The 20,296-nt window shown below is 40.9% G+C and overlaps 1 protein-coding gene across 21 annotated transcripts in view; it reads right to left on the minus strand.

Moving 5' to 3' along the window:
* Positions 1–20,296, minus strand: part of FN1 (fibronectin 1) — a 72,258-nt gene that overhangs the window by 23,671 nt on the left and 28,291 nt on the right. For 11 of the 21 annotated variants that reach the window (XM_053598184.1, XM_053598193.1, XM_053598186.1 and 8 more), the window contains exons 15-27: positions 20,023–20,199; positions 19,072–19,200; positions 18,876–18,965; positions 17,918–18,112; positions 17,142–17,414; positions 15,545–15,811; positions 10,651–10,745; positions 9,055–9,223; positions 8,512–8,598; positions 5,985–6,176; positions 3,851–4,123; positions 2,540–2,722; positions 40–129 (exon numbers count right to left, since the gene is read on the minus strand). In XM_053598184.1, the coding sequence (XP_053454159.1) occupies positions 40–129; positions 2,540–2,722; positions 3,851–4,123; positions 5,985–6,176; positions 8,512–8,598; positions 9,055–9,223; positions 10,651–10,745; positions 15,545–15,811; positions 17,142–17,414; positions 17,918–18,112; positions 18,876–18,965; positions 19,072–19,200; positions 20,023–20,199 (2,220 nt within the window). The remainder of the gene's footprint in view (positions 1–39; positions 130–2,539; positions 2,723–3,850; positions 4,124–5,984; positions 6,177–8,511; positions 8,599–9,054; positions 9,224–10,650; positions 10,746–15,544; positions 15,812–17,141; positions 17,415–17,917; positions 18,113–18,875; positions 18,966–19,071; positions 19,201–20,022; positions 20,200–20,296) is intronic. The other 10 variants (XM_053598192.1, XM_053598188.1, XM_053598205.1 and 7 more) reach the window with 1 other exon arrangement.

Genomic DNA, 20,296 nt, shown 5'->3' on the forward strand with positions numbered 1-20,296 from the left:
TGAAAGGTACTGGATAAGCATATTGCCAGCACGACTCACCTGTTTTCTGTCTTCCTTTAAGTGGTGTGCTCTCGTGTTGCTCGTACACACTGGAGACACTGATCAAGTATTCTGTGCCCGGCAGGAGATCTGAAGAGGCAAATGGGGCTTATTTTAAAGTTGTGCTTGAGAGGTGGTGAAAAAATGAAGCACTCCTGGGTCTATTCCAACTGATGGAATATCCAAGCATCCAGCCCTATAGCTTCCTTACACCCAAGGGAATGTCACTACCTGGAGAGGTTCTGAAACGCGGCAAGGAGGAAGAGTCCCCTTGCCCCACAGCCCCTCCAAGCCCTGCCCTCAGTTCCTCCTCCGTGAGGTGCCGCAGCTGGGCTTGGAGTCACAGGCAGTTCTGCAACACAGTCATATTTCTCTCACCCTCTTGACAGCATGTCTGTTGAAGGCACAGGGTAATAATTACTACTGTGGCACTGTGGATTATCATTTATGCCTCACAAGATCCTTGTAAGGTAGTTTGCTGCTTTTAAAAGCAGCTTTATCGCCATAGGAAATATTGCACATACTTAAAGTGTTCAGTTTGACATAAGTACAACTTGTGAAACCATCACTATACTCAGGATAATGAACATATCTATTACCTCCAAAAGTCTGATTTACTACAGTTATCTGCACTTTATAAACAAGCAAACTGAGACACGGAGAAGTTACCTTCTTCATTTTTCCAAGATCATACAGGGGTAGACTTAGGACAGGACCAGTGGTCTTAGTAAGTAACCTTGACTGCAAAGGAGCCACGGGTGCAGAGGGAAAGCAATCAAGAATCGCATTGCTAGGCGATATCATCATAGTGTGAACAGCTCAGAGTGTGCTCACACCAACCTAACACTGTGGCCAGGCCATCGGGAACAGTCCACTGCTCGGAGGCTGCAACTGTACAGCATGCACTGTGCTCAATTGTACAGGCAGCTGTCACACGCTGGTAAGGATTTGTGTATCTAATCATAGAAAAGGTACAGTGAAAATATGGTATTATAATCTTTTTTTTTCTTTTTTGGCTGGGGCTTGGTTTGAACCCACCACCTCCAGCATATGGGGCCAGCACCCTATTCCTTTGAGCCACAGGCACCACCTCCTGATATTATAATCTTAGGGGAGCACCACCATATATGAGGTCTGTGGTTAACTGAAATGTCAATATGTGGAATAGGAATGAACCAAAAAGATGCAGAGTAAGTAAAGTTTCTAACCTTTCACTCCCCTGCACACCAACGCCCTTCAGCCTTTCCGCATAGGCTCCTGCAGCGCTCGGAAGAACGCTAGGCAGGGGACCAAATGTGGACCTGCAGATTCCTCTTCCTCTTTTTTCTCTGGCCAGGGGCAATTTACCTAATCGCTGGGGTCCTCAGTTGCTTTTTTTTTTTAAAAGAGGATAATAATGACACCTCTAGGAGGGAGAAGGTCATTTGAAGCATTAAGATCACAATAAGGCTTAGGACACATGCTTAACATGTGACAGGCCTAGGGCTAAGGGGGGGCAGCGTCATGACACAGAGGCTTGTACACTCGGTGATGCTGTAAACACTGATTCCCAAGTGCTCTAAGCACCAGCCTGTGGATAAGGATATGCAGACAGAAAGACATTCCTATCTTCAGCCATGATATGAGAAGCCACGATCCCGCTATGCTGAGCTGCTTAACTTTGTGTTTCTTTATCTAAAATGTGTTTGAAAGATAGAAGGTATTTTCAGACCATCCTTTGATAACTCACCTAAATGTAAGCCAGTTTTCCCTCACTTAGCATCTGTTGCTATTGTCCTAATGTATTTTGCTATGACAGTACAGTGAAAATAGCAAAGAAGTAATGTTTATATGAAACACAGCCCCATGTTCCAGCTTACTCTTATTTTCTTTCTAGTTCCAAAATAGGTGAAACTAGAAAGAGACAATTTTCATACATTGTTGCTGTTTATTTAATGTCACTTTAGAAAACATCTAAGTCCTTAGCCTTCTGAGAAATCCTTCCAACAGATTCTTTTTGAAGTATAAATTAAACTATTGACTTTTTCTTCAAACTATTGGCTCTTTCTTCTATCCCAATCAATCAGTCAATATTTCTAAGTTTTAAAATGCTAAATAGATCATCTACTGACACTTAAAAAAAAAAAACACTCTGTATGAACCAGGTATGGTGACACTATTTAAATCCTCACTTTTTTCTTTCTCTAAAGGTTTGGATGTATCATGTCATTTCTTTTGATATTCACTTATTTTTATGTGCTTATTTGGAAGCCAAATGTAATTGAAGTCTTGGAACTTCCCTGCTGGTGTGTTCCCACTTCGATTTTTGAAAAGTTGAAGATATCAAAAGTATATGAAGATAGCAACAAACGTTACATTTTTCAAAATGTACGGCACTGCATGTGAAATGTGCGGTCCAGCCTGTGGCTCCCCTGTTCTCAGCTGCCCCTACTTGAGCTCTCAGGATTTGTTTGTACGCTCTAGGTTAGTATTCATGGAACAGACGTGTCCGACTGCTTACTTGTTAAGACCACCACGTTGTCTGAAGGAGAAATCGACAGCTCTGCGACATCGTCCTCGTTTTTCACGGGTGAATAGCGCACCACGAAGTTGGTCAAATCGATGGAGGGGGGCGGGGCCCAGGTAACCCGCATGGTGTCCGGGCCAATGTTGGTGAATCGCAGGTCAGTGGGAGGAGGGACAGCTGGTTTCGAACAAGAAAGAACACTAAGCAAATGGAATTTTAAAAGGCATGCTAAGAAAACAGCTGGAAAGGTAAAACCGATTTTTTCATGCATCAAGAAACAGAGTGATGATCATGCAAAACAGTCTAATCTACATCTACACTAAATCACAGTGTACTACTACTGTTAAAAATAAAATGCTACACACGGTACTGTTAGGCCCCTTTAATCTTTCTGCCATCATCAATGTGTTTTAAAAAATACTTTTCATCTATTTTAAAATATGTCGATTTTTAGATGCATTATTAATAACACTGAAGATTATTTTATGCCAGGCCGAGGAGGCTTAAGTTGCCACACAGTGAAGAGAAACATACCAGTTCTTTCCAAAGAAACACATGCACACAGACAAAAAGACAAAAGAGGGTCCTACATTTCCCCTGTAGATGTCTACAGCTACAACGCTATTCAGTGAGTCCTACTTACAAGTGAAAAGGGTTCATGCAAATTGGTTCTCAGCGGTGTTTCTTCCCATGCAGGGCAGAGAACCTTTAAATTGTTGCATGCTTGTCCCCAGACTGTGGTTAAAGAGGTGTTTCTTTACCCTGGGATAGCAACAAAACCTAGTATGCTCCAAAATTTTTCTCCTGCCTTAAAACAACCTCCAACCACTCTACCCTAAATTTCGCTGGGTTTTTACTCAGCTACAAAGAAGGAAATGGTAGAGATTACCAAAGCATTGAAGGGCAAGATAATGGTATGTTTGGAAGTATATTTCTTATAATTAACTGGTGCTCATTATACAATTAGGCATTCGGGTTAGCCTTTTTTTTTTTTTAAAAAAGCCTCTACGTCTGCAAATTTAATCAATATTTGCTATTTTATATTTAATAGGCCAGATAGTTAGATTTCTTTAGCTTTATGTGTATATTTGTGGTTTAAATGAAAGTGCCCTTAAGACTACTTGCATACTTTTTTTATCCGTTCAGTTTATAATATGCATTTGATTCCTCCTTTCCCAATCCATCCTGTCTTAATCTCTGGCCAATTGCGGGCTTCTCCCTGGAAACATCCGTAGTTAACCAGAGTAACTGGTGGCAGCATGCAACACCGTCCATGGCTCAAACACAGAAGTTTTCAAAATTCACCCGTTTGCTGTGTCAGCGTAGTAGGGGCACTCTCTCCGCCATTAATGAGAGTGATAACGCTGATATCATAGTCAATGCCCGGCTCCAGCCCTGTGACTGTGTAGTATCCTACTGAGGAGTCCACAAAATCTTCAAAAATAGGGATACCTTCTCCTGCTGCAACTACTGTGATGCGGTACCCAATAATGGTGGAAGAGTTTAGCGGGGTCCACCTCAGGCCGATGCTTGAATCGGTTATATCAACAAAGCTTAGGTCAGTGAGTTGGGGCACCTCTATTGAGTTACAAAGCAAAGAGGGGGCAAAAGAAAAATAGAGGCAAAAAAGAGGAAAAAATAAAGCAGTGTATATCAGGTTACCAGTAGTAAATCTGATGGAATGTTAAAGCAATGATGGTAATATGCGATCTGTTTCAAATTCTCTGAAAAGACTTCCTAAACATCATAAATAGTTTGCTTCCCTGGGAGGGCAAAACAGGTTATGATATTCTTTCAGGGATTTTCTTGCATTTTGAAAAGATCCCTAAACAGTACGGTTTGAACTATTCAGGTTCCTAAACATCATAGGCCTGCTTAGGAGGTCAAAGCCATTCCTAGAACCCAGACATAATATCCGCAGTAAAGATCAGCAATGCTTAAAAAAGTCCAAAACTGTTTTAGGAGGAAAAATAAAAGCTTGAATGAAGAAGGTTAAAAAAATAATTGGGTGATGAACTGGGTTTTTCCCTCCCATACAAAACTCACGACAACATCATGGCCACGACACTAATAGGTTATGAATGTGAAACGTGCCCTTCAAAGGCCCATGTAGGCCAAGGAAAGACAGGCCTGAGATCAGGGCTATTGCCAATATTTTGTTAACTCATAATCAAAGTTATTTATTTATGTAATTATTGATTTTTAAGACAGGGTCTCATTTTGTTACCCTGGGTAGAATGCCGTGGTGTCACAGCTCACAGCAACCTCAGATTCCTGGGCTCGAGAGATCTTCTTGCCTCAGCCTTCCAAATAGGTGGGACTATAGGTGCCTGGCTAGTTTTTCTATTTTCAGCAGAGACTGTCTCACTTTTGCTCAGGTTTGTCTTGAACTCCTAAATTCAAGCAATCCACCTGCCTTGGGCTTCCAGCGTGCTAGGAGTACAGGCGTGAGCCACGATGGCCAGCCTAATTAACAATCAAAGTCATTTAATTATTATTATTATTTTTTAGAGACAGTCTCACTGTATCACCCTTGGTAGGGTGCTGTGGTATCACAGCTCACAGCAACCTCCAACTCCTGGGCTTAAGCAATTCTCTTGCCTCAGCCTCCCGAGTAGCTGGGACTACAGGTGCCCACCACAAAGCCCAGGTATTTTTTTATTGCAGTTTGGCCTGGGCTGGGTTCAAATCTGCCACCCTTGGTGAATGGGGCCAGCGCCCTACCCACTGAGCCACAGGCGCCGCCCCAATCAAATTATTCAATCAGCATTAGTAAACACATTCTGCCCAACAGTGCAAAGGAACTGTCCAGTGGTTTCATTCTGGTACAATCCAGTCTTGGACATACAACAAACCTATCCCTAGATAGGCCTTTACAGTGTTGTCTTTCAGTCCATAAAAAAGAACACCCTGAAGACATACCCTTTACTTTTTTTCTTTTTCCAATTTAAAAAGGAAGGATTTGAAACTGCAGGATGAGGAATTAGACATGTCAACCAAATGCTATTTCAGTGCTCACCTACGGAGACAGACTATTTTATAGAATAGCTACTGAAAGCTGATATGGGCTGTAAAATCAGGCACAAATGTACCGATGGGCTGCATTTACCACATTACTATGAGCCTGTCAACACTGAGTGTAGACACATGACAGCGTTTTAGTGATATTTCCACGTGAGCAGACAGTACAGAGTTAATGCCGTGGCTGCTGCTCCGGTACATACCCGTGGCAACAAACAGCACAGACAGTGAAGCGGTGTTAACAGCAAGCATTGGCCCACAGAGCCGCTTTGACTTCATGGTTTTGGAGAGTGCAGTTGGGAAGTTGGAATCAAATCCCACACGTATCTGACACCCTCAGCCACCTGGGGATTAAGATGCTAATCCCCACTCTTACTGAAAGTGTCACTCTGAGCATCAGGGTTTATTTTTCTGTTACCTGGGATGATGGTATCAGAGATAGGGACACTTTCCTTGTCATCTTTGACAGTGTAAACACTGACATTGTATTCCAGGCCGGGACTCAGGTTTTCAAAAGTGCAGGAATTCTGATCGGCATGGACCACTTCTTCCAAAGAATATCCTTGCTGGCCATCCGTAGGGGTTGTGGTAATTCTATAGCCAGAAATGTCTGCAGAAAACAGAAAGGAGGAAATTACTACATAGAGCATCTGTAATTCAGGGCGTGTGAATGGACTCCCATGATGGACCCACAAAGAGAACTGGAAAAAGGACCTTACGTTTATTGTCAGGAGGCAGTTCAGTATAAGGCCTTCAACTTAAAAAAAGAAATTTAGTCTTCCTCTACCACCAGTCTTCCTCTACCACCATAGCTGCTCTTCCTTAACAAATCCCCTGGGGGCAGCTCGGGCCATTCCATTCTACCTGCCTGAGATGGATTCACTCTCAACCTTAACCACATTGCCCCAAAGAGGGCTCTCCTTAGTTTATAGAGTAGAACCTCTGGAATTTACAGGAAAAGAATTGAGGAAAAAGAAAAAGGGAAAGTAAAAGTAATGATACTTATTCCAGAAAGAATAGTAATTACTGATGATTTCACGAATCATAGAAATTGGGCAATAAACAAGTTGAGGGGGAGGAGAGAGACATTCAAACAAAAACAGTGATTGGAGTTCTGCAGGGCCAGAACAAACGTGAGATGAGAAAGTAAATTAAAGTTAAACTTTCTAAAGGGCAAGAGAATGATGGTATATTTTGTCATTGGGAATAGGGTGAATGCTAAAGTGGTAGACACAAGGAAATACAATTGGATGAGAAATTATCATTTAGATCACTGCATTTGCAAGGGACCATCCAATGGGCAGGTTAGACCACTGAGACTAATTAATGACCCAGCTGTTAGCAAGCATGAAACTTGCCAGGTTTAAGTTTAAAATTCAGAGTAACTTGACTGGAAGTAGTGTATCTTCGGCTTGAACTGTTAACACGGGTAATAAAAGCTTCACCAAACTCACTCTACTTCAGAGGGAGATTAAATAGGATATTTTGAGCTAGTTTCATTCTGTGAGATTGCATACATTGATCAGATTTAGTGACAATTGCCTTAGCTGTGTGCCCACGCAAAAATAAGAACTGTATCAGAAAAATTTTTTATAAAAATTTTACAATAATTTTAGCAGTAAAATTAGAAATATTAATAATTAAATGGCAAACTTAATACATCCCTTATATTAAGAACTATAGTTGGTAAGGATGCAATCAACATTAGTTGAAACTTCTGTTTGTGCTTAATTTAGAATTTTCACAGTAACAAGCTCTGTTACATCTCAATAGTGATTCCTTAAAACAATTACATTTCAACACATATTTCTCATCTAAAGAGACTTTCATGTGGTTTTGGCAAAGGTGATGAACAACTAAAATTTCCTGTCATTGCCCTAGTTAACATGCTACTTGAATATTGTAAGACCTATCTTTTATACATTTTACCATTTCATAGAAAATTTTCACTATGTATGAATAAGGAGGTTAGACAAAAGCTTCATTTAAAGCTTTAAAAAATGTCATGGAAGCCCCTAACCAGATTTCTCAGTGTGTACCAAGCATAAATGAAAACAAAACAAAACAAAAAGAAAATTAAGTTCCAAATATGTAATGCTGCGTGTGAGGAGAAAAAAACAGTTACAGTTACAATCCCAGTTTTGTAACATTTAAACTACATGATTTATAGGTAGGTCAATCTTTTCTGAGTCTCAGTTTTCTCAGTCTATAAAAGTAAGGTGTGCCTGCTTTTTATCGCCCCTGGATTTTCGTGGTACAACTCATGACAAAATACATATTTATTAACTTTCAAGGAATCCTAAACTTGGGATCCACAGTAATTTACAAAAGGGAAATTATGTAGTATAACTGCAGCCATTTGCTTGGCAATTTTAATGCGTTAAGCAAAGGGCACCTTCCAAAATAAATTTCCCCCATGGCCGGGCACGGTGGCTCACACCTGCAATGCTAGCACTCTGGGAGGCAGGGGCGGGCAGATTGCCTGAGCAAGGGTGAAACCCCGTCCCTAAAATAGCCAGGCATTGTGGTGGGTGCCTGCAGTCCCAGCTGTGTGGGGAGCTGAGGCAAGAGGATCTCTTGAGCCCAAGAGTTTGAAGTTGCTGTGAGCTGTGAAGCCATAGCACTCAACCCCAGGGCGACTGAGTGAGAATCTGTCTCCAGAAAACAAAACAAAACAAAACACCAAAATGATTTTCCCACAGTCCTGATGATTCCTATGGCCCTCTTGGGCTCTGCCTTTACCCCACAGCCAAGCGCATGGTTGTTCTCTGTGATCTAAGTAAATGTGCATTATAACACAAGACGTACGTCATATACTGCTATATCTTTTGTGGTAAGTTGGGTACTTGTAATCTGGACACTTTCTCTGGAGGGGACACAGTTTCTAAAAGCTTTGTTTTGGGAAGGTACCGAATATACTTGCCCTCTGACACGCCCGTGCCTACCTGGGGTGGTGCTCCTTTCCCAGGACACTGTAAGGACTCCAGTGTCAGGGTTTGCTTCTAGGTGCAAGTTTGTGGGTGGGGACAAGGCTGTGCAGAAAGAAAATGTCAATTTAGAGTTAAATCTAACACAATGCTCTTGGCCTATAGAATGTTTCCTTCCTTCCTTCCTCCCTCCCTCCCTCCCTCCCTTCTTTCCTTCTGTAATCAGTAAAAATATAAAAGTTACATATGAGCTACAGTTATAGTCATTCTGTGACATGGACTTTTTTTCGTGACTAATGGTTTTACAATGCTGCTGTGCTTGTTTCTGTCTTGCCAGTTCATTGATCTTCTTGACATGGAAAGAATATTTCTGAAACCATGGAATATATGGCATGAGCTCCCCCGTTACTCCAAATTGAGAAATAGCTCATAATAAAAGCAGGGATGAGATAGTTCCCCTGTGCCATTCTCATAAGTAAAAAGTGACACCGATATTAGCTCTTCTCAAAAAACGAAGCAGTTTTAAAAACTAAAGGAAGAGGGAGGAAGAACTCTCCCTACGTGTGACCACTCTGTTCACGATCGGTGGGTCTCTTTCTTGGCCGTCTCTCAGGACTTGGATGGTGTAGACGTATTCCACGCCGGGGGTCAAGCCAGACACGACGATGCTTCCGGAGTCTGAAGTCACTTCTCTTGGTGCTTCTCCTCCCTGGCTTGGCCGTACACCCAGCTAGAAGATGGAGAGCAAAATAAACAGGAAAGACAAATATTTCCAGAGCTGCATTCCTGCTAAGAGGCTGTAATATGTTTTAAATAACGGGAACTTACAAACTGTGCAATGTACTTTTATTAGGAATTGCACTGGGGACTTCCTTTAGCTCTATTATATACTTAGGTGGAAATTCCCTCTACTGGGAGCCAGGATAAGGGAGGTATATAGTACCTTTCAAATTGCATTAAGGTGGCTTGTCATGGAAGGTTCCAGAGAAAATGTCCTTACATACTGTTTTGCTTAATAAAGAATCCCCTGGTACAAACCAGAAGTACACAGGTGCTTTGGGCCACATGGTAATTCATTTCTACTCTCTCTGTGCTGGGAAGAATCTCCTGGCTCTCTCTTTAATGAGTTATTAACATTCAATTCACTTTTAGTTGCCGTTTAAAGGCACCAGCCCCTGTAGCACTTTGCAAAAATACACCTTTTGAAGAAATATGTGCATAGCTTCAATTGCATGGGGATAAGTTACAAAAGAATAATTAGAATGAATGTGCCCATAATTTAAAATCCTTTTAAGATTTCATTTCAAAAACCTAGGCAACACTGTGTTATCAATCAGTGTTCAACTCTACAGATAGCCTTCATACATTATAAGGCTTCTGAATTCAGAATTAAAGGAAATTTAAAAGATACACTGGCAATCTTCAAAAGGGCTTCTCTGTGCTTAAGTGTCACAGTCATCAATATGCCCATTTGCTTAACTCAAAAAGGAAGAGATCTTTGGTGTGTTTTGTTTTAAACAATCATGGAGATTTAGTTTTGATTTCTGGTCGTAATAACTGTTTCTCTGTCTACACTCTAAACATCCAGGAAAGGAACGCTTTTAAACATACTCATTTGTATTCATCACTTCTCTAATATCATTACTTTAAAGAACATGAATCCAGATATCCACAGGGAAGACCTTAATCCTAACTTCCATTAAGAGATTCACCCACAGGGCTTTGAATGGTTGGTTAAAATTAATTGGATACAAATGTGATTTTTAAGTGACTCTGTGTTTAATTGGTCTCCCTAAATTGGCTTTTGGGAGCTTGTCCAGGACCATTTGGAATAACCCATCAAATGAGGTTTTCCTGTATTTTAAAAACATAGATCCCTGAGAGAAAGGATAGAGAAGACAGCGGTCGCCACCACCAACTCTGTGCTCGTGTTTTGTCCTTGGCAAAGCACTTCCACAGCCTCCTTCCATCCTCCCAGCAGTCAGTGAGTCGGGCAGGTACTGTTAGCTCCTGACAATGTGTTAAAGAGCTATGAAAAGCAGCAGATAACAAAACCCAGGCCTCCTGCCTTTGCAGCCCTGTCTCTACTGGATTCAGAAGAAACGTGAGCGCACCATAGGGCTGTACTGCAAAAAGTTGGGAACATCTGCAATTTACCTTGAATCCAATCCTTGGAGCAGGTGTCCACGTGATCACAATGGTTGTCTCAGTCACCTCAGTGTTGTAAGGTGGGATGGAGCTCTGAGGCTGCACTGCAAAACGGAATCGAGGCGCGTGTTCAAAGCTCAGACCCACAGAGGATTGCATGGAATAGCGATAAGTACTTTCCCTGAGAACCTCAACATAACTGGCCAGTGGATAGAAAATGTGATGTAAGTTCCTTCACTGGGTGAAAATTTAGAGAAGATCAGGGCTTCTCAATCTTTAACATGCCACACAAATCATCTGGGACCTGGCTAAATTGCGGGCTCTCTATGTTCAACATGGCGTAGGGAGTTGGCACTCCTGACAAACTCACAGTTAATGAACTTAAAGGAAGTCCTTTACCATGACATTATAGAATTTAATTTGTGACTTTCCATCATTTTTGGGATTTAGCTTAGTCATAATAAATTTCCCTATATTGGCAATATAAAGTCCCTTACAGAATGTAAATCTGGTCACTACAAACCAATCATTCTTTTTTTTTTTATTTTTTTAAGATAAACTCTTTACTCTGTTGCCCAGGCTAAAGTGCCATGGCATCCCCCTAGCTCACAGTAACCTCAAACTCCTGGGTTCAAGCGATTCTACTGTCTCAGCCTCCTGAGTAGCTGGGAGTTCAGGCACCTGCCACAACACCTGGCTCATTTTTCCATTTTCTTTAGAACAGATGGGGTCTCACTCTTGCTCAGGCTAGTCTTTAACTCCTGAGCTCAAGTGACCTCCCAGCTGCTAGAATTACAGATGTGAGCCACTGTGCCCCACCATGATTTTGTTTCTTAATCAATAATTTAAGAACAATGATTAAATTACATATATGGTGATCAAAACATAGCTTTATGCTGAATTATTCCATGGTGATGACCCAATTATTTTGGGTTGCGATAAAAGATGGGATATAAAAGTCAAACAAAATGTACCACCATGAAAGCACCTTAAATTCTAAAAAGCTTTTCCTTAATATGTAATTATTCATAAAGAATAATAAATACTATAAAGACTTAATATTTTACCACCAATATCAGGAATTATAACACAAGGTTACCTTGCATTTTTTTTTTTTTTTTTGCAGTTTTTTGGCTGGGGGTGGGTTTGAACCCACCACCTCCAGCATATGGGGCCGGTGCCCTACTCCTTTGCGCCACAGGCACCGCCCATACCTTGCTTTTTTTTAGCATTCTGACACCACTATTATTTCTCTTAGTGAAATTATTACTTTAAAAAAAGAAAAGATTTGTTCCCAGGTTTTAGCACCAAAAGAAAATAAAGAGGGAATAAAGGAAGGAAGGAAGGAGGGGAGGGAGGGAGGAAGGGCATGCATATATAAAGTAAATATGGTCCCAACAATCTTGTAAATCTTATTATAAATTTAGAAAAGGGAGGTCTCAGAAGATATTTGAATTGAATGAGTTAAGTTCAAGGATTTGTTCAGTGTGTTAATTGTCCTGGTTTACATTTGTTACCCTCACAATTCCTTCTTCTTTACATTGGGACTAGTTTTGTTCCCAATTGCAAAAAAATCCACTGACTGCACTGATGTTCCACTCTGCATGGCTGGGGAGATGAAGAGTTAATCTCCAGGGTCGTACAACTAGGGATGAAAAAGTCTTCAGCTTCTAGTCTTGCTCAGCTCTAATTTTTTTTGTCAGGTGGGAGTTTAGGTTCAACATTGCATTTCTTCCATTTGTTTTTCCAGTTTAAATTTTCATGTATAATTTTTCACTTTCCTTTTTTGTTTTTAAATTTTTTTGTACAGACATGGTCTTGCTCTGTTACACAGTCAAATTTCAAGAAATCCTTCTGCCTCAGTTTCCCAAAGTGCTGGGATTACAGGCATGAGCCACCAGGCCTAGCCTAACTCTTTTCTTTTTCTTTTTAAAATACTGTGTGAGAAAAAGTAAAAGTTGTACACGGGCCACTTTGTAATGACTACTTTAAGGGCTGAACTGAAGAACTACTGGTTGAGTGTGTTGTTTCCTAAGCATGCTATTATTTTGATGGTGTGTTGGGCCAAGTAGGATGGGTGACCCTTGGTGCCCTCCAATGACTTTGAAATCATACACCACTTGGCTGCTACTAACTTTGCCAAAATTCCATGGCAAGCTCTGTGTGACCATTTTTATTTTATTTTATTTATTTATTTTATTTATTTATTTTTTTATTTTATGTGTGACCATTTTTAAGGGTCCACAAGAAATAATTCAGAGAACAGTCAGTCTCTTTCATGGGACATCTGCGAAAGCCACAACTTTTCAGAGTACTCTCTCCTCAACTATCCTTAAGGCTGGGTGTTTTCTATGGCTTAGGCAAGCCAGCTAGCTAGAGTCTTGCCAAGCTTAGGAGGAGGCTCCCTGCCTGGGAAGACCATTACAGAAAATCACCAAACCACAAACCCACAAATTGATGTCAAACAAAGGATGGGACTATTTGAGCTATGGGTTCTGGCAGGTCTTGTTATATGAACTGGTGGGCAGTTAAAGAAATAAAATTTGGGGCAGGGCCCAAAGCACAGTGGGTAGGGCGCCGGCCAGATACACCAAGGCTGGCAGGTTTGAACCAAGCCTGAGCCTGCTAAACAATGACAACTGCAACAAAAAATAGCTGGGCACTGTGGCGAGTACCTGTAGTCCCAGCTACTTGGGAGTCTGAGGCAAGAGGATCAAAGCCCAAGAGTTGAAGGTTGCTGTGAGCTATGACACAACAGCACTCTACCAAAGGGAACATAGTGAGACTCTGTCTTAAAAAAACGAATAAATAAATAAAGAAATGAAAGAAAATTTGTCATCAATACAGAAATAAGTTGAATCTTCCTCAGAAACAGCCCTTTCCCCCCAACTTTTCTCACATGTGTGATTAGGAATTTAGCACACATTATAAAACAGGGAAAAGTTATTCCCAGAATTCAGCTTAGTAAGACAGTAAAAAGCTACAGAAACTTAAAGTTATAATTTCAAAAACATGTGAGCCCTGCTAATGTTTACAGCCTCGGGAATGCTTAAAGTTCCAATGAAGCTGGAGAACTCACTAGCTCTCCAATTGCTTGCACTGGTTTCTTTCGAACTGGGCGTGGTGGAGCTGTTTTTGTTAACATGCACTCCTCAATCAATCATCTATTCAACAGATATTTTTGGCAAGTGCTCTATGTGCCAAGCCAGGCACTATAGAAACCTTAATCTCATAAAGTTAGTTTTATTGACTATCAGTACTTAAATTCAAATATAATTATATTTTATATATATAGGCTGTGCAGAGCATAAAATAACACATCCCCTATATATCAATGTGCAAAAGTACTTAAAATATTTGATCCCCACCTTCCGCTTAATTATTACTAGTATTATTTAAAATGCTTTTTTTCTCTTATAAGCACATTATTTAGCAAAAGAAACCACATGAAATGCGTCTTATGTTAAGGAATGACAAAGCCAAGTGTGTAATTCTACATTTCCCTGAAATCTCCATTCTAATTCTGCACAGGACATCTGCAAAAAATGGATACTTAACAATATTTTTTGTAAGAATCCATTACATTATTTACATGAGAGTAGCTTTTAGACTAGCTCAGACCTATACTATGTGACATAAAATAGCAAAAGTTTAAGGTAAACTTAACTACACATTAAAAGCAGATCATATGCTTATGATTAACCATTGCTTAGGAAAAAGGGCTTCATGGGCCAAACTTCATAGAGCAAATTTAAATGAAAATAAATTTTTGGTAAATTATGAATTTTGATGGGGAAAGTTTATAGAGAATTTTCATTGGGAAATATATTTCATAGTTATTTACAAACTAATCCTGCCTTTGTATTGACTTTTTGGATGCCTTTTTTAATCCATATTTTTAAATGAGTCAAAGAGTAAGATTTGTTGGAACCTCTTGGAAAACTGTGAACTAGTACATGGTTGCAATATACATTGCAGAAGGTGCTTATGTTAGCAGCTTTCAAAATTCAAATTGTCAAGTTGAAAATAACAAATAACATCCACCTAGAAATAAAATGTCTCATAATTTTTTGTAATGTAAATAGAAATGTGCTTAATAGAAATCAGTTTCTGAATAGAGGCCTTTGTTGTGATGTAGAGACACAGGAGATTTAAGACCAGTTCCTTTAAAATGTTGAGCAAAAGACAGAGGAGACCAAAAGTTGTTGTATTTTTCTCCTCTGTGGAATTTCAAGAGTAATTCAAGAGAAAAAGCTATTCTGTTCTGCAGAAGTACTTTAATCTTCTGCAGCCAACACTTCACCAATGATAAAGAAATCATTTCTTGGCTTTTTGTTCTATCAGTGGGTTTCCATTCAATTTGCAGATATTTTTTTCTATTCTGCATTTATGGTTATCACTCAATGTCAGAAGTAACAGGATTCGGAAATACGCCCTATTTTTTTTTTTTCTTGCCTTGAAGAGTATTTGGTAAATTCCTTTAATACAATAGAATTTAATTTTTCCAATAACAGAATGCTTTAAACCCAGCCTCCTCAAAGTACCAGCTGGCCCTGGAAGAAAGAAGGAGGTTGGCAATGTGTGTGCTCACTGCTTCCTTCATCAAGGAAATCTGGCTTCCAAAAAATGATCGGCTGAACTGAACAGCACTTTTTGATTTACATTCTGGCACAAGCTGCTTCTCTTGCTGCAGACAGGTAGCACAGAATTCATGAATTAGCAGTCAGTCCACGGAGCACACTTCTAGTATGTATGCTTTAATTTATGCAAAAAATTAGTATGTACTAATATATGTAAAATTTAGTATGCTTTAAATTATGTAAAAAAAATTGAATGAAGAATAAAGAATGTCAATATAGCTAGTGACCAATCACTAAGAAAAGGTATTTAAATTTTGACTTACGAGTGGTAAACACGCCAGTGGCTTTGGGGCTCTGTTGGTTGCCCTTGACAGCGATGAGGCTGACCGTGTACTCAGAGGCAGGCTGCAGGTTCCTCACTGGGTACTTGGAGGCAGAGGGCCCCACGTTGTACTGCTTGGGTTGGCCGCCTCGGGTAGGGCCCACAGTTAGTCGGTACCCTGCTATCCGGGCCCGAGGTGGTGTCCATATCACCAGGACACTGGTGTCCGTTTCATTGATAAACTGGAGGTTTGTGGGTGCATCCAGTTCTGGGGAAAAAAGACGAAACATGTCAAGAAATATTTAGGCCATTCCTTACCATACTAAGCTCTTAAAGCTTCACTGAATCTTCTCAGTTTTCTCTCCTGAAACTAAGCAAAAATCAAAACCCTAGGGCAAAAATCGAGCTGTTAAAAGACAGAGTGCTACATAGAACTTTGCCAAAAACTCTGTCAGTCATGAGAGATTGCAGAACCTTTTTGCTTGGCTACGTTCCTTCAAAAAGTCGAATTTTCCAGCAAGACCTTCCATGGCTCTCAGAAATTATAGCTATATTATTATAATAGTATTTTTTAAAGGCAAAATTGAAAAAAATGTTTTTGAAAAGTTCAGAATACCTCTGAACCCCACAGTTTGCTCAGAGCCAAACTGGTTAAGAAAAGAGGGAGAAATCTACTAAAATGAGGGCAAGAAGCAGCTCCGTATGGGTCAAAAGCAACAGTCTATACATATATAATATAAATAATCCTTGCTAGTGAAAGAAAAGTTATTTTATGGTTTGGATTAGACACCAATTACAATAACTATAAGATCCACTCAGAACCTCAGATTCATGAGAGGATACTGATGAGTTTGCATCATCAGAATCACAAAAATGGTAGCTTTTCTCCTTGACAATGATAACCAGCAGTTTCCCCACAGAAATTTAATTCATCTTTCAGAGGGAGGAAATCTTGAAGAGGTAGTCAGGTATAATAATTCTGAACATGGGCTTTGTAGTCAAGAAGACCCAGGTTACAGACCCAGCTCTGGGGAGTCTTAGCTCTGTAACCTTATTGCAGAACTTTTTAAAAAGTCTCAGTTTTTCCATATACACCCAATAGGCATAATAATAATACCTTCCTTCCTAAGGTCAAAACAAAGAGTAAATATGAGAATAATGCTCATAAAGATCTGAGCAGATGAACCAGTCCCACTAACACTACAGACTTGGCAATTATTATTCTTAAACGAATTCTACTGTAAGAGTTAACAGCCTACATTATAACTCTGATCTATTTAGTTACATACAAATACAATCAAATTATTAATCCATGCCTCTATTAGCAAAGGGAATGAGATTCTCTTAAATCTCCTTTTAGTGTGCCCTTCCATTGGTACATGCACTTTGGAAATGAGGTATCACTTAGTATCTGTAGAGCTCGCCTAAGTTTTATTTTCAAGTTTAATGTGCTTTATGTTCATTATATGCTCCCTAATTGACTGGGCATCTTCCTCCTTCTAAGTTGTACACTTCGGCATGGCTGGTTTGCTGCCCTTCACCCCACGTTGGAAGTGGGTGGTGAATTTGGTGGAGGTGAAGCCAGGAGCGGCACGTACTGGTTGTCTGTTGTGCAGTCAGAGGCTTGCTCTCCCTCCCGTGATTCACAGCGAAGACTTTGAAGTAATAGGTGACCCCAGGGGACAGCCCGCTGATCTCTGCAAAGGTGTTCCTGCTGGGGGGCAGCCTCTGGCCATGCTCCCCAGGCAGGTTCACGGGGATCACTTCCACGCGGTAGCCTGTCACCGCACTCTCTGGGGGTGTCCACATGATGGTGACTTTCACATCCGTCACTTCCACAAACTGCAGGTCTTTTGGAGGGGGAACTTTATCTAATAGACAAGAGTCAGAGGGTTATTCACAATTCCTGCTGTAGATTCCTGTTTAAAGAGCCGTTTTTCTTGGACATCTTAAGCAGCTCATAGAGCCTCTCATTCTAGAGCTATGGTAAGTTTTCTCTCTTAACCAGAGAATATGCTTTTTTTTTGCATATATTTTCATGGTTCAATGAAAGAAGATTATGATATTAATTTTTAATCAAAAAGGCCAATAGCTGGCTTAATAAGTTACTTATAACATTTCACCTAAATTCCTTAAATTTAGGGAAAAACGAATAGATAAGATTACTTAAATGTCAGAGCTGTTGACAGAGAACAAACTACCCTCTCTCAGGGACAATTGTTCTTTTCTCTTACCCTTCCCGTTCTTCCAGGATGCTAATGAAATGAATACAGGCCAAGAAAAGCTTTGTTCTACAACAGAAGGTAGGTTAAAGACACACCCCGGCTAAGCTCTAAGAGATAAGATACCATGGGAATTGTCTATTTGAAGTTACCTGCACGTGGGACTCCAGTGGTTTCTTGCTGGATGAAGACTGGAGTACTTTCCTGATTTTCTTCCACAGCGTAGATGGTGATGTTGTACTGAACGCCAGGTTGCAGGTCACTGAGGGTGACGGAGTTGGCGGTCTCAGGAAGGGTGAGTTCTGTGCTGCTCCCTTCCACGGAGGGTGAATAGACTATTCTGTATCCTACAGATTCACGAGAAAAAGTAAGGTACACTGGCTTTATGACACAGAGGCTTTTAAAATAATCATAAATCCTTCCTTTTTAAATAGCCCTTAGCATCTTGCTAGATTAGATAAGAGCTAGTGATTCTTTATGACTCTTTCAATATTGCCACTTCTTATAATAATTATTCAGCACAAAGATAAAATAAGAACACTCATGCAAAGCTTTTTAATAATAAATATCATCCTTGAAGACCCAAGTTCCATAATAAATGTCAATTAGAGAGGCCATTAGGTGAAAATATTCGTGTGAAACCGATTTCTCCTCTTTGAGCTCTGGAGGATGGGAGCAATTCCTGAAGCAGCAGAAGCAGTGTTGTCAAGCACTGTCTGGGTTTTTTAGGGACTTCAATAAAGAGGCAGTTGAGTCACCTAAGAAAGCAACTCAGCTACCTCTTTCAGAATAAATCTTACAGCAAGGTTTTCAGGAAGATTCTCTCCAATCCTGGGCATGCTTGCTTTGAAGTGTCAATGAGCTGGCATTTTACAGATTGTGTGTGTGTTGTGGGTGTGTGTGCAAGGAAGTCGGTACATGTACTGGAGGAGAAATGACGTATAGGAAATAGGGCTAGAAGACTTTAAAGTGATCATATGCACATACACGTCTCTGATAATTACATGGGAGATTTGAGGCGATATGCGGGTCTGCAGGCAGAATCTCTTCCCTCCCACCTCTGCTGTTAAGATTGCTATAGCAGCCAAAGAAGGAGGAGGCTGGGCTGACCTGTGATGGGAGCCTGGGGTTTGCTCCAGCGGACAACAATCGAGGTATCATCAACCTGGTCCACACTGGGGTCAGGAGGAGCATCGGGTGCTAAGAAAGAAAGAAGGCAGGATGGGAGGAACGGTCAGGAAATGTCAAACACAGGCCTGTGTTTGATAGAAAAAGATTCTTTTGACATGACACGGCCCACATGTACCTGTTGTCTGGGAAGTAGACAGGATCAGACTCTGCTCCCCTTCCTGGGATATCTGGTAGACATTTACAATGTATTTTCGGCCAGGAAGCAGGTCAGGGATGTTCACAGAAGTGGCTGTGCTTGGGAGATCTTTGAAACAAAGAGAAAAGGTTACTAGCGAGAATAAGCCAATCCCTCAAATTACTCCACTGCTTATTATAAAAGGGATATTTTAAGAACTATATATTCATAGGGGGGAAAAGAACTAGAGGGAATTACACTAACAGACAAGCAGAGATTGTCAGCGCACGGTGGGGAGAATCCCTTTTTTTCTGCTTTTCCTCCTCCTCCTTCTTTTTCTCCCCTAGTTCTTTTCATTTTCCATCTTTTTTCTCTCACTGTATATAATTTAAGGCCCCCCAAATGTTTAGAAAGGGCTCTCTGTAGTTAGAATCAGGGATAGCAGTTGTGGGCAGAAGATGATGAAGTGGGGATAGAAAGAATATTCTTTCTCTTGATCTAGGTACGGGTCCCGTGGTGTGTTCACTTTATAAACATTCATGGCACTCCATGCGATGATTGCTGCACATTTCAGTAAGTATGTCACCCTACAACAGAGATTTTTATAGGTCCCTAACCAAGAGAATTTGGAAGGCGTGAATGAAAGTGCTGTGCTCACACTGCGAGCTGCTGCGCTCACCCTGGCAGTTATTAATACTTCCATAAAGAAGACGACTTTCATTGAGGGGACCCATACCCAGGCAAATGCATAATGCAGCTCCCATCAGAGACCAGCATGGCCCAGGAAAAACCCAGCCACGTTTTAGAAAGAGTCAGCTCCTCCTTTCCTCAGACAGCGGGAGGTGTCGACTAGCTCCAAACCACAGAAACCACGCTCTGGAGGCCCCCTTCCAAGGAGGGTCTAGCAGCAGCGGCCACCCCAACCCCACACCAGCGACACGCTCAGCTCACCCAGGTACTGTGGCTCATCTCCCTCCTCGCTCAGCTCATACTCCACCCGGAATCCGGACACTGTGTCGGAAGCGGAGACCCAGGAGACCACAAAGCTGCTGGCTGTGATTTCAGTCACAGATTCAGAAGTAGCCACAACAGGAGAAAAGGGAGCTGTCTCTCCTGTCACGGTGTTACCTAGAGAGTCACAGGAGAAAGTGAACTGTCAGCCATTAAGAAAATTTACCATCCTGGCTTGTGAATACCATTTGTTTTTCATTTTGGTGCAATTCCT

This window comes from Nycticebus coucang, chromosome 7, assembly GCF_027406575.1.
Source record: "Nycticebus coucang isolate mNycCou1 chromosome 7, mNycCou1.pri, whole genome shotgun sequence".
Taxonomy (NCBI): Eukaryota; Metazoa; Chordata; class Mammalia; order Primates; family Lorisidae; genus Nycticebus; species Nycticebus coucang.